This window comes from Triticum dicoccoides, chromosome 1B (genome assembly GCF_002162155.2).
Source record: "Triticum dicoccoides isolate Atlit2015 ecotype Zavitan chromosome 1B, WEW_v2.0, whole genome shotgun sequence".
NCBI lineage: Eukaryota > Viridiplantae > Streptophyta > Magnoliopsida > Poales > Poaceae > Triticum > Triticum dicoccoides.
Genome location: NC_041381.1, coordinates 228,011,950 through 228,022,895, shown reverse-complemented (window position 1 = coordinate 228,022,895; position 10,946 = coordinate 228,011,950). Strand labels below are relative to the sequence as shown.

Below are 10,946 nucleotides of genomic sequence, written 5' to 3'. Positions count from 1 at the left end.
CCCCGCACGCACGCGCGCTGTTTGGTGAGGGGCCAAGTTTGGTGGTGACCATGGAGAGGACGCCGTCGTCGTGGTGCATCCTCCTGTGTGTCGCCGCCGCTTCGGCCGTGGCGGCGGCGGCCCCGCTGCCGCAGTACTACAACGCCATATTCAGCTTCGGCGACTCCTTCTCCGACACGGGCAACTTCGTCATCATCAACTCCGGCAAGCTGCCCAACATGCCCAAGTTCCCGCCGCCCTACGCCCGCTGCTCCAACGGCCGTCTCGTCATCGACTTCCTGGGTACGTACTCGCCTCGCCTGCTCGGCCGTCGATCGATCGCTCGGATGTTTGTTTACACCTACACGTGAATTGCTGAATGGGATGGATGGTTGGATTGAATGATTGATGTGTGCGTGCGTGCAGCCGAGGCGTTGGGAGTGCCGCTGCTGCCGCCGTCGGCGAACAAGGGCACCAACTTCAGCCAGGGCGCCAACTTCGCGGTGATGGGCGCCACCGCTCTGGAGCTCAAGTACTTCCGAGACAACAACGTGTGGAGCATCCCGCCGTTCAACACCTCCATGAAGTGCCAGCTCGAGTGGTTCCAGGAGGTCAAGGAGACCGTCTGCTCCTCCCCGCAAGGTATGTTAATTAGCGCCGCTACTAGTAAACAACAAAAACAAAAACAAAAAAACCAACGGGATCGATTATTCTGTGCAGAGTGCAAGGAGTTTTTCGGCAAGGCGCTTTTCGTGTTCGGCGAGTTCGGCGGCAACGACTACAGCTTCGCGTGGAAGGCGGAGTGGAGCCTGGACAAGGTGAAGACGGAGATGGTGCCCAAGGTGGTGGAGTCCATGATCGGCGGCATCGAGGCGGTCCTGGAGGAGGGCGCGCGGCACGTGGTGGTGCCGGGCAACCTCCCCGCCGGCTGCATCCCCATCACGCTCACCATGTACGCGTCCGAGGAGCGCAGCGACTACGACCCGCGCACCGGCTGCCTCAAGAAGTTCAACAGCGTGGCCCTCTACCACAACGCCATGCTCCGCATCGCCCTCGACCAGCTCCAGCGCCGCCGCCCGGACGCCCGCATCATCTACGCCGACTACTACACCCCCTACATCCAGTTCGCCCGCACGCCTCACCTCTACGGTCAGCCTCCTCCCTTTTCCTCCTCCTCCTCCTCTGATTTGATTGATTGATTCCTACTCTACTTGCTTCCTCTGTTTCAATGGGGAAGGGGGCACCGGCCACCTTTGTGGCTGTTACTTCCAGGTTCAGCCTCTCAGGGCTGGTCACGCGCTAGCATGTCAGTTCCACACACAAGGCCGCCGCGGGCAGTGAGTGTGCACCGTCATTTTGGTACTAGTACTAGTAGTCTTATGATTGGGTCGCGCGGGGATCTCGGGCAGGGCCAGGGCCAGGGCAACAAGGCTGGTGTTCCTAGGAGTAGGACAGTGGAGAGTGATGGCGTTGTAGATACGCCTGTGTCAGAGGCCAGAGCAACATCGTTGTGACTTCACCTGCCAACACGCCACACGCAACACGCACGCATAGCTGTTCCTCACGAAGTGGTGGTGGCACAACACCGGGTTCGATCCCTGCTCAGGCCAACCTGGCACTGTATCGGCCGCCCCATTATTAGGGACACAAATGCCATCTGCCTTACCTCATCTTAGTACTCCTTAAGGGCTCATTTGGTAGGCCGGCGAATATTTCCCAGGGAAGCAAATCCCATCGGGGATAGGTGGAGAGATGGGGAAAATTCTTCTGGTGTGCTGAGATCGGGATTTTCTACCCAGGGAAATTAAGGGGATCCCTGGTGGATCTCGACTTACCAAACGAGCCCTAAGTGTGGTCTCATCGCACGCTCACTCATTACGCAAAGACAACTCTTTAAGTACACAAGACAAAAGGACTAGAGCCGAAAGAAGAGAGTATTCACTCGCAAAAAAAAAAAAGTATTGCCCAAGATAATGTTGTAGGAGTAATAACGAGATTTGTGATGCAGGGTATAAGAGGGGCGCCCTGAGGGCGTGCTGCGGCGGCGGCGGCCCGTACAACTACAACATGAGCTCATCGTGCGGGCTGCCCGGCGCCACCGTGTGCGACGACCCCGACGCGCATGTCAGCTGGGACGGCATCCACCTCACCGAGGCGCCCTACCGCTTCATCGCCAACACCTGGCTCAAGGGCCCCTACGCGCACCCGCCCCTCGCCAGCGTCGTCCGCGACGACATGGTCTATTAACTAGTAACTCTTATGTTATTAACACACACACACACACACACACACACACACACACACACACACACACACACACGATGATCCTCCATGACTAAACGTCCGTCCGCTTTCTCTACGTGTGAACCACGCCACGCCTTCATACAATTCCGTGTGCGTGTTTTGGTTTGTAATATTATGCTTAGCAAGTTACATAGGCCGTGTCACGGGAAGGTGACCTCCGATCTTTCTGACGCCGGTACCGGAGAGGCGCCAGCCTCTACTGTCTTGATATGATGAGTTGGACACATTGTAATCATTGGTTGTATATTGGCAAGTAAATCGATTAGGTTTTTTGTTCTTGTTGTTGTTGTTGTGTCGGCTGTAAATTGTGAAATGCCTTCTCCGTGTTACAGATGAACAAGTCCCTTCTTCTTCTTCGAAAAAAGATACGTAATAACCAGAGGTCTTTGCGCTCTCCGTGTTACCGATGAACGAGTCCCTTCTTTGTCCCAAAAAAGATAACAACCACAGGTCTTTGCATACACAGCTGTCACTGGTGAACGGTTTAAGAAAAAGAAAAATAAGGTAAATCAAATTATACATTTGAAACATGTACATATGATTTAAGTGAGTTATTCAACTTCAACAAAAAGTAACGCCCGGATCTATAAGCGTGCCATGAACAGGTTCAGGCAGGTCATAAACGACATCGAGATATCGGAAGCCCCCCAATTTACATTTGCACTGTGTTAAAAAAAGATCCATGACAATATTGGTCGCCGAGAGGGTACTCTCACGTTTACACGTGAAAAAATATTCCGACATTTTTGGATCTTCTACTAATGCCCTTTTCAGGGTTTCAAAATTACCAGGAGCACTAGTGCCGAAAACCACTTGTTTCTCAAAAAAGAAAATCGCTACTACATGTCATGTAGACATGAAAGTATCAAACAGGAAAAAGAACACAACAAAAATAACAGCTTGGCTTCCATCTTCCGCTTTTGATCAGGATATTATCACAAGTAAGGGGAATCCATGTGTTGACCATCCCTCTCGTCACCAAGCATCATCATTGGATCTAGACCAAGATCGGGGCGTGGAAACAGTAATTTGAGGCGAAAAGCATCCACACCATTTAGATAGTATCTATACAGCCTCTTTGCTCGGATAAAACCTAGGCGGCCATACAGAGCGAGGGCACCCTTGTTTGTAACCTCTGCTTCAAGTGTCACCTGGATTGCACACGAGTCACATGTCAAATACTCCAATCATTCACATTCTTAAGGCAAATAGGTTATTCTGGTAACTGCGGGACAATCAAGGGACTGCGTGAGTCAGATGTCAATCCTCTTTCCCTTTTCTTTTCAAAGAGGCTATGAACCACATCCATAACCAAAACAAATAAACAACAAACACAAAAGTAGGATATGTAATAGCTGATATGTTTCTCAGATGACAAAATATCAAAAACGAATGAAATGTTAGAAAAGACAGACCAACAGAACTGTAGTATAATTACCTCCTCACAACCAGATTCCATCATTACCCGAATGGCTCTAGTAACCAGCTCAGTTGCTGTAGCATGAGGAAATACATGTTAGATCAGCCTAATATACAACATAACACATTAAACTGTAAGGTAAAAAGTATGACGATTCCTATGCAAGGGGATAAGCTGGAATGCTGAAATTGCAAGGAGTTGACAAAGATTATGGTACGCCGCATTACTACATTACAATATTTGAAGTACTAGACAACTGAGCATCTTCGTTATATTTAGCAACAATGCACTGATATCTGTTTTGTCAGAGATTGAGCTGCCATATGAAATCCATTTATTCCAGAACAAACTCAACGTATGAAGAATGGTGCAGAATATAACTTCAGTATGTAACACAGATAACCAACAACTTTTGCTAAGTTCTTGCATAAATAATAATGCACATAGCGGTTGCAAGTTGCAACTAATGACATCACAATAGCACTTAACGAACGAACATTATATAGATCAAGAGAAGGCAGCACAAAAAGGCATGCCAATTGTCAAGAAAGAAACCTAGCAAGGCTAGCATAGACATGTCAGTTCGTCAAGAAATAAACATAGCATCCAAGAACTAAGCAAATAAATACACCTTTCTTTCTGCAAATGAAGCAGACCCAAAGTTAAACAAGCACAATAAAATACTTAACATAGCTGTTTCATTAAAGGGCAGCCCGGTGCACATAGCTAGCTGTTTCTTTCTATTAAAAAAAGCAAATAAACAAATGCATTAGAAGACCCTACTCATAAATAATGGACTAAGATTAATAAATTCTACAACACAAGCAACATATTAAAACTGTGCACAGCAGCAGTCAGACCACCAGAGTTCGACGACTCCCACCGGCTAGAATTTATTCCCCACCTCTATCTCTACTTACTTCTAAAAGTGCGAGTTCTAATTCTTCTAAAGCCACCAAAATTAGTGCACCCAGAACAAACCACACCCTGATCTAATCTATCTAATTAAATCTAAGAGTTGATATTGCTTCTGTGGTCTGCCATCCAATCCAAGGGCTCATATTCAATGTTCTGCCACAGCCCCACAAGCGTCCTGCCCCAGTCACGTAGCCACCACCTCCCTCACACAATCCTCCCTTAATTAATAGCATGCCCAATATCCATGCTAGCGCTAACCAATTAATTATATCCTACACAAATATCAATGTGTAATTAAGATCTTGTCAAATATTAGTGTGCAATGCAATTAATATATTGCCTAATATGCGCATACACGATTAATGTGCAATGCAATTAATATATATTGCCTAATATTAACATGCATTGCACATACACGATTACTAGTAGTGACTGGTGTCTCAGTCGTTCTTCTTTAGACAATGCCACCAGGTGCTAGTGACTGGTTGGTTGTATGTTTTTCTCATATTGAAACTAACAGCAGATAAAAGGATTCTTTGGACAAGAGCAGGAAAACTGTGCTAACCCAACATGTTTGTATTACAATACTAAGCCAAATGTAGTTCTATAATGCAAGGTAAACATGTAAAGTGATCAAGAAAAAAAAAGGTGAATTTGGAGAAAGATAACTCATGTTAGTCATAATAACTAATGAAACGAACTTACGCAAACACAACAAAGAAAAGGAACATGATCTCACAAAAACATAAGAATACCAAGGGAAACATACGGATTCCCTCTGTTTTCTGCGAGTAACCCTTAATAACCGGCCAAATCTAGTTTCTACGTAATCAATAGGTAGAGCTCCTATTGGTTGTGCGAAATAAAGCCTATGGTAATCCATGAAAGATGGTTGGTTGTTACATTGAAAAGATAACTCTGCCACTCCATACTTGTTGGCCAAAATGGGACCAAAAAAGGCACCTTATCCTTAGTACATTAGTTTTCTGGCACAGTTAAGGCAGTTTCAATGGTCACATCTTCTGGGAAGTTAAAAACTGATTTTTTTAATGTGTTAATCTAACAATTATTATGCTTCTTTTTATTCCTTTTTAATGTCTTTCCGCAAAGAGATATCATTTCGCCAGCACACCTTTTCACCAAGGGATGTATCTTTCCACAAAGAGACATCCTTTCACCAGGGGGTGTGTCATTTAACCGAAGGAGATGACTGTTCGTAGGCCCTAACTGTCAAGATATAACAGACTTGATTGATCCTCCATATAATCTAAAGACTGGTCTTTTTAGGGTCATGTGTCTTAGAATGGATGCTGCATTAGGAGTCACTTTTAGAATAAAGAGGGAGAAGGATTGCAGATGCATGCTGGGAACATGCAGCATGTCAGTCATAAATCGGTTCGGGTTGCAGAGCACATCATATTCAGAAATTACAGTGCTTCTTTTGAACATAATCGGAAGCAAAGAGAAAATGTTTCCTTTTCAGATGGACGAAGCAGATAAAATCTAACTGCAAGCATAAAAATTGCTCCAATTCAAACAAAATAAATGAAACAACCAGAGAACTTTGGACATTTTTCACAGTAAGTAAGCACAATGCCTATCCCTAATCTATAAAATACTAAATGAAACAAGCCAAAGAGCGCCTTGCAATGAATCAAATGCTTATGTAACAACACTAAACCTGACGTTTCTTTTGGGAAGCAATAACCATTAATTGTGTGTTCCTGCTATAGGATTCAATATTGCAACCTTGCAAAAACATAAAAAACGAAAAACCACACCCTTATACGAGAGTGAACAGAGTCTTAGCAGTTAAATACACTGGACAAGATGAAATCCTTGAAGTAAAACTATACACAAGTAAGATCTCTACGACTAGCAAACTCAGTAAGAAAGATTGTCTTTCCATAAAGCTCACTAAGTCAATACTGCCACCCTTAGACATACAATAGCAAGATTCTAAGACCCCACATCGCCTAGCAACAAGTGATGAACTATAGCATTAAAATCAAAGGGTTTTTTTATAAATAAATCTAAATGAACTCACCGATTCCTCGTCCTCGGTAGGGCTTGAGGACGACGAGCATGGCGATGTACCCCCTGAAGGCGCCTCTGTGCTCCCCCATCTTGCAAACCACTGTTCCCACGCACTTACCATCCTTGGCATCAAACGCCTTCCGACGAATCGGCCCGACAAACCAAGAAACCATCAAGAATATACCAAACCCACATACTTTCAGCAGCGCGAGAGGGAGAGTGAAAAGAGAAAGTAAATACGTACGAGCAAGGTGAGCTGTGGCCAAAGGTAGACGAAGTAGCGGTAGGTGAAGATGGAGTAGGGTTCGCTGAGCTCCGCGTCCACCAGCGACATCACCAGTGAGAGGTGCTGCTCACCGCCGTAGCTAACGTACGCAATCTCCGCTCCGCCGCTGCGCCCTACGGGCGCTGTGGCCTGCATCACAGCCGCAGACATAGGTCGCCGGAGGACGAGCGAAGATCGGCGGCGGGGACGGATAGCTAGAGGAGAGGGAGTCAGCGGCCGGCGTAGGCACGCACGGAGCCCGTGGCTTACCCAAACTTTAGCCCGAAAGGATCTGGGCCAACTTTCTGTGTAGGTTAAACCGGTTAAACCCGTTAAATTAAAATGTTCAGGTGTGCCCAAACAGAGTCAAAGCCCATATCAGATTTAGGACTACCTTTTTTTAGTGCCTGCAAGAGGAGTTCTGAGGCCCAAACGGTGTAGATTACGGTCTGTGTAAAAGGGACCTCCTATATGCCGCTCTTTGCGGCAAGTAGTCGCCCAATCGCACAGGGGGGCAATCTACTTGGGCCGGCTCATTGCGGTGCGAAGGTAAACATCGCAAAAATGGTTTGCGTTACCTGGGGTTCGAACCTGCAATGACGCGCTGCAGTGTCCTCGATCAAAGCCACTACGGCGAGACCACTCTTGCGCCAAATAGGCATCGCGAAACTAGAAGAACTATCGAAGCATCAAAGCATGAACAAATTTAGAAATTTTCTGAAATCGTGAAATCATCTTGAAATTCTTGCACTTTTTCCAGAAACATGAACATTTTTTTAATTTTGAACAAAATCTGGAAACAGAAACAATTTATTGACGAAAACATTTTTTTAGAGCACCAACAATTTAAAACAATTAAGAGAAAATTTTGAAATTCCCGACAAAATTCGAAATTGTGAACATTTTTTCAATACGTGAAAGACTTTTGAAAACCGGACATTTTTTGAAAACTTTGAACATTTGTTATAAAACACGAACAATTTTTTGAACTTAAAAATCCATACATTGTTTGGAGACACAAGCAAATTATGAATTTTTTGGAACACTTTGAGAATTTGTGAACAAAATTTGAGAACTAGAACAAATTCCTGAAAGCACGAACATTTTTCTAAATGTGAGAACAAATTAAGACTTGACACTGTTTGAAAAAGACCATTTACAATTTTCCAAATTTTTAACCTACGATTTTGTTTTCACAAAAGCAAACAATTTTCTGATATCATGAACAAATTTTGTATTTTGAACATTTTCAGAATTTGTGAACAATTTTCTAAAGCACGGACATTTTTCTAAATTTGAGAACAAAATTTGAAACAGAGAACAATTTCGAAAATCCTGAACAAATTTGAAAGCACAAACATTTTTGAATACATGAACATTGAAATCCAGAACATTTTTTGAAATCTTTGAACAAATTTTGTAAAACACAAACATTTTTACAAAAAACGTAGCCTTTTATTTTAAAATACCTGGCATTTCTTGGAAAGGCAAAAAAAAAATATTTTGAACATTTTTTAATTTTGCACTTTTTTAACATTTGTTGCAAAAATGCGAACATTTTTTACAATTTTGAGAATACTTTGTGTAACAGCCAAACAATTTTTGGGAATGCGAACAAATTTTAAAGATTTTTATGAAAAAGCAGGACAAAAGAAAAAACAAATAGAGACACAAAAAAAGGAAAAAAACAGGAAAGAATCAAAGAAAAGGAAACATAAGAAGGTAAAAAAGAGAAAAAAACAGGAAAAGGAAAAAAAGGAAAAAAAACAAAACAAGAAAAAAAACGATTCAGGAACCTTCTAGAAGTTTCATAAAAACAGAAAAATCCGGCGGGAAACATCTGGAAGGTTCCCAAAAACGTGGACGATGAAAGCTAAAATGGGCCGGCCCAGTCGAACGATCCCTGGATGTTCCCTGTGCGAAACCTGGACAGTTTGACGCAGAGTGCGTCCAATAGGAAATTCCTGTCTAAAATACGCTAGCATTAGTTACCCCTTGCGGGCCCAAACCCTATTGGGTGCGCCAAATAGTGTGTATTTGGTACAGGTCGTGCACCTGAGAGCAACTAGTTACGAACACTTCTTTGAGAGTCTCCCAACGATCACTTGGGGGGAGGGGCTCAGATCGCATCACTTGACGCGCTCTCGACCGCCGTCACGTGCCGCGCTTAGGGTGCTCCCTTCAGATTTTTTTAATTATTTTTTACACATGTTTTCGGCTTTTTGTTTGGTTTTAGGCTTTTTGGTTTTTTACCAGTCATTCTTAGCTTTTGGAAAAAATGATATCTTTTATTTTTGCATGAAAAACACATTTTCTTGTTTTTTCTTTCGTGAGAGGCATGATTTTGCTTCCGCCAGAGGCATAGTGACGCCTCTCGGAAACGGAAAAGAAACATGTTTTATCTTTTTTCCATCCATGAGAGGAACGATTTTTGCTTCCACGCCTCTCGAGAAACAGGAAAAACCGTACTTTCTATTATTTTCCTTTCACGAGAGGCATGATTTTTTCATGAAAAAAGTTTGTCAAAATCTATAAACATGGTATCTTGTTTGGAAGATCTCGACGCGATCCAACAGTGAAAATGGTTTGAGATTTGGACACATGGTTTAGGAGATAAAACGTTTTGAATAAATGAATCTATGAAAAAAAAGGAAAATTCCTAGGCATGACGCGCGACACTTGTCGCAACCTGGGCAGGTGGAAGTGATCTTTAGAATGAGTACTCCTCAATTTGTAATTTCGTGTGCACCCTCCTGGTCGCTAGACTACCTGGGCAGTTGGCACATTTCTTTCCTTTTTTCCATTATCCATTTTAGTTTTAATTTTTAGTTTTAATTTTCTATTTTCCATGAACTTTTTACAAATTTTGAACTCTTTTCAAATTTGTCTTAAATTCCTGAACTTTTTCTCATGAAACTTTCGAATTTGTGAACTTTTTTTCAACTTCCTTAATGTTTTTGATTTTCCATTGAACTTTTCCAAATTCGTGAACTTTTAAGTATTAATGAATTTTTTTAATCCATGAACTTTTTTGCAAATCTATGAATTTTCGTTCCCATAAACTATTTTCTAATCCATGAAATTTCCTATTCATTAATTTTTAAATTTTATCATTTTATTTTTCTTTTTCTAATTTGTGAACTTTTTTTCTTAAATTCATGAACTTTTCTCTTAAAATCATGAACTTATTTCAAATTCATTAACGTTTTTTAGACTCGTGATATTTCTTTTCCAAATTATTCAACTTTTAAAAATTCATGAATTTTTTTTCGTGACTTTTCCCTTTTTGAAAATAGTGATTTTTTTTAATTTGCGAACCTTTTTTGAAATGCATGAACTTTTTCTTAAAATCTTGATTTTTTTGAGATCGGATAACTTTTTCTCAAACTCATGAACTTTATTCAGATTTGTATTTTTTTCCCAAATTTATGAACTTCTTTAGAAATAATAAATCTTTTTATAGTGTCAACGGTTAATGCTCCATGTCACCACTCAATGGTCAAGGGTCACCGGTCAATGGACCAAGTCAGGGTCAATGGTCAAAGTGTGCTTATAAGTGGTGTGATCTAATGTAGCAAACCAGGCTATGTTCGCATGCTATTGGGCCGGCCCACAACGATTGTCACACGGGCACCAGAAAAATGAGCGGGCGTAGAAGGCAACGAAGAGGAGCTCTTCCTTGTGGGAGTCCCACAAAGATCACTTCGGTGTGCTGTGAGCGCGTCAAGTGGTGCATCTAACTGCCTGCACGTGCTGCATGCTGGGCACTCCCTCAAAATTTTAGTTTTTTTTTCTATACGCGTTTTTGGGGTTTAAATGAGTTTTTTTTGCGTTTTTTTAACTTTTTCGTTTTCGCCCAATTTGGAGAAAAAAAACTCAAGAAAATATTGGGCGTCCAGGAGAGGCGCAGATTTGCATCTCATGGAGGCATATATTTGCTTCCGCGAGAAGCACAGTTGCGCCTCTCAAAAAGGTGAAAACACCTTTTTCCTTTTTGCTTCCACACGAGGCACATATTTGCTA

At 42.6% G+C, this 10,946-nt stretch overlaps 2 protein-coding genes across 2 annotated transcripts; one reads left to right on the top strand and one right to left on the bottom strand.

Moving 5' to 3' along the window:
* Positions 1 to 6: 6 nt before the first annotated feature.
* Positions 7 to 2,623, top strand: LOC119329505 (GDSL esterase/lipase At5g45910-like). The gene is made up of 4 exons (XM_037602570.1): positions 7 to 282; positions 406 to 621; positions 700 to 1,128; positions 1,988 to 2,623. The coding sequence occupies exons 1-4, from the start codon at positions 51 to 53 to the stop codon at positions 2,224 to 2,226; spliced, it is 1,116 nt and encodes a 371-aa protein (XP_037458467.1). The 5' UTR covers positions 7 to 50; the 3' UTR covers positions 2,227 to 2,623.
* A 274-nt stretch (positions 2,624 to 2,897) lies between these two features.
* Positions 2,898 to 7,214, bottom strand: LOC119329496 (N-alpha-acetyltransferase MAK3-like). The gene is made up of 4 exons (XM_037602558.1): positions 6,903 to 7,214; positions 6,669 to 6,795; positions 3,722 to 3,777; positions 2,898 to 3,434 (listed from the first exon to the last, which is right to left on the bottom strand). Exons 1-4 carry the CDS (start codon positions 7,092 to 7,094, stop codon positions 3,219 to 3,221), a joined length of 591 nt encoding a protein of 196 aa, XP_037458455.1. The 5' UTR covers positions 7,095 to 7,214; the 3' UTR covers positions 2,898 to 3,218.
* Positions 7,215 to 10,946: the final 3,732 nt, after the last annotated feature.

Bases quoted from the DNA above. Each gene is read 5' to 3' on its own strand.
- LOC119329505 (XM_037602570.1), top strand. From the start codon at position 51: ATGGAGAGGACGCCGTCGTCGTGGTGCATCCTCCTGTGTGTCGCCGCC. The intron at 622-699 runs GTATGTTAATTA...TATTCTGTGCAG, and splicing joins CGTCTGCTCCTCCCCGCAAG to AGTGCAAGGAGTTTTTCGGC. The intron at 1,129-1,987 runs GTCAGCCTCCTC...TTTGTGATGCAG, and splicing joins CCGCACGCCTCACCTCTACG to GGTATAAGAGGGGCGCCCTG.
- LOC119329496 (XM_037602558.1), bottom strand. From the start codon at position 7,094: ATGTCTGCGGCTGTGATGCAGGCCACAGCGCCCGTAGGGCGCAGCGGC. The intron at 6,796-6,902 runs GTACGTATTTAC...ATTCGTCGGAAG, and splicing joins GGCCACAGCTCACCTTGCTC to GCGTTTGATGCCAAGGATGG. The intron at 3,778-6,668 runs GTGAGTTCATTT...CTCATGCTACAG, and splicing joins CTACCGAGGACGAGGAATCG to CAACTGAGCTGGTTACTAGA.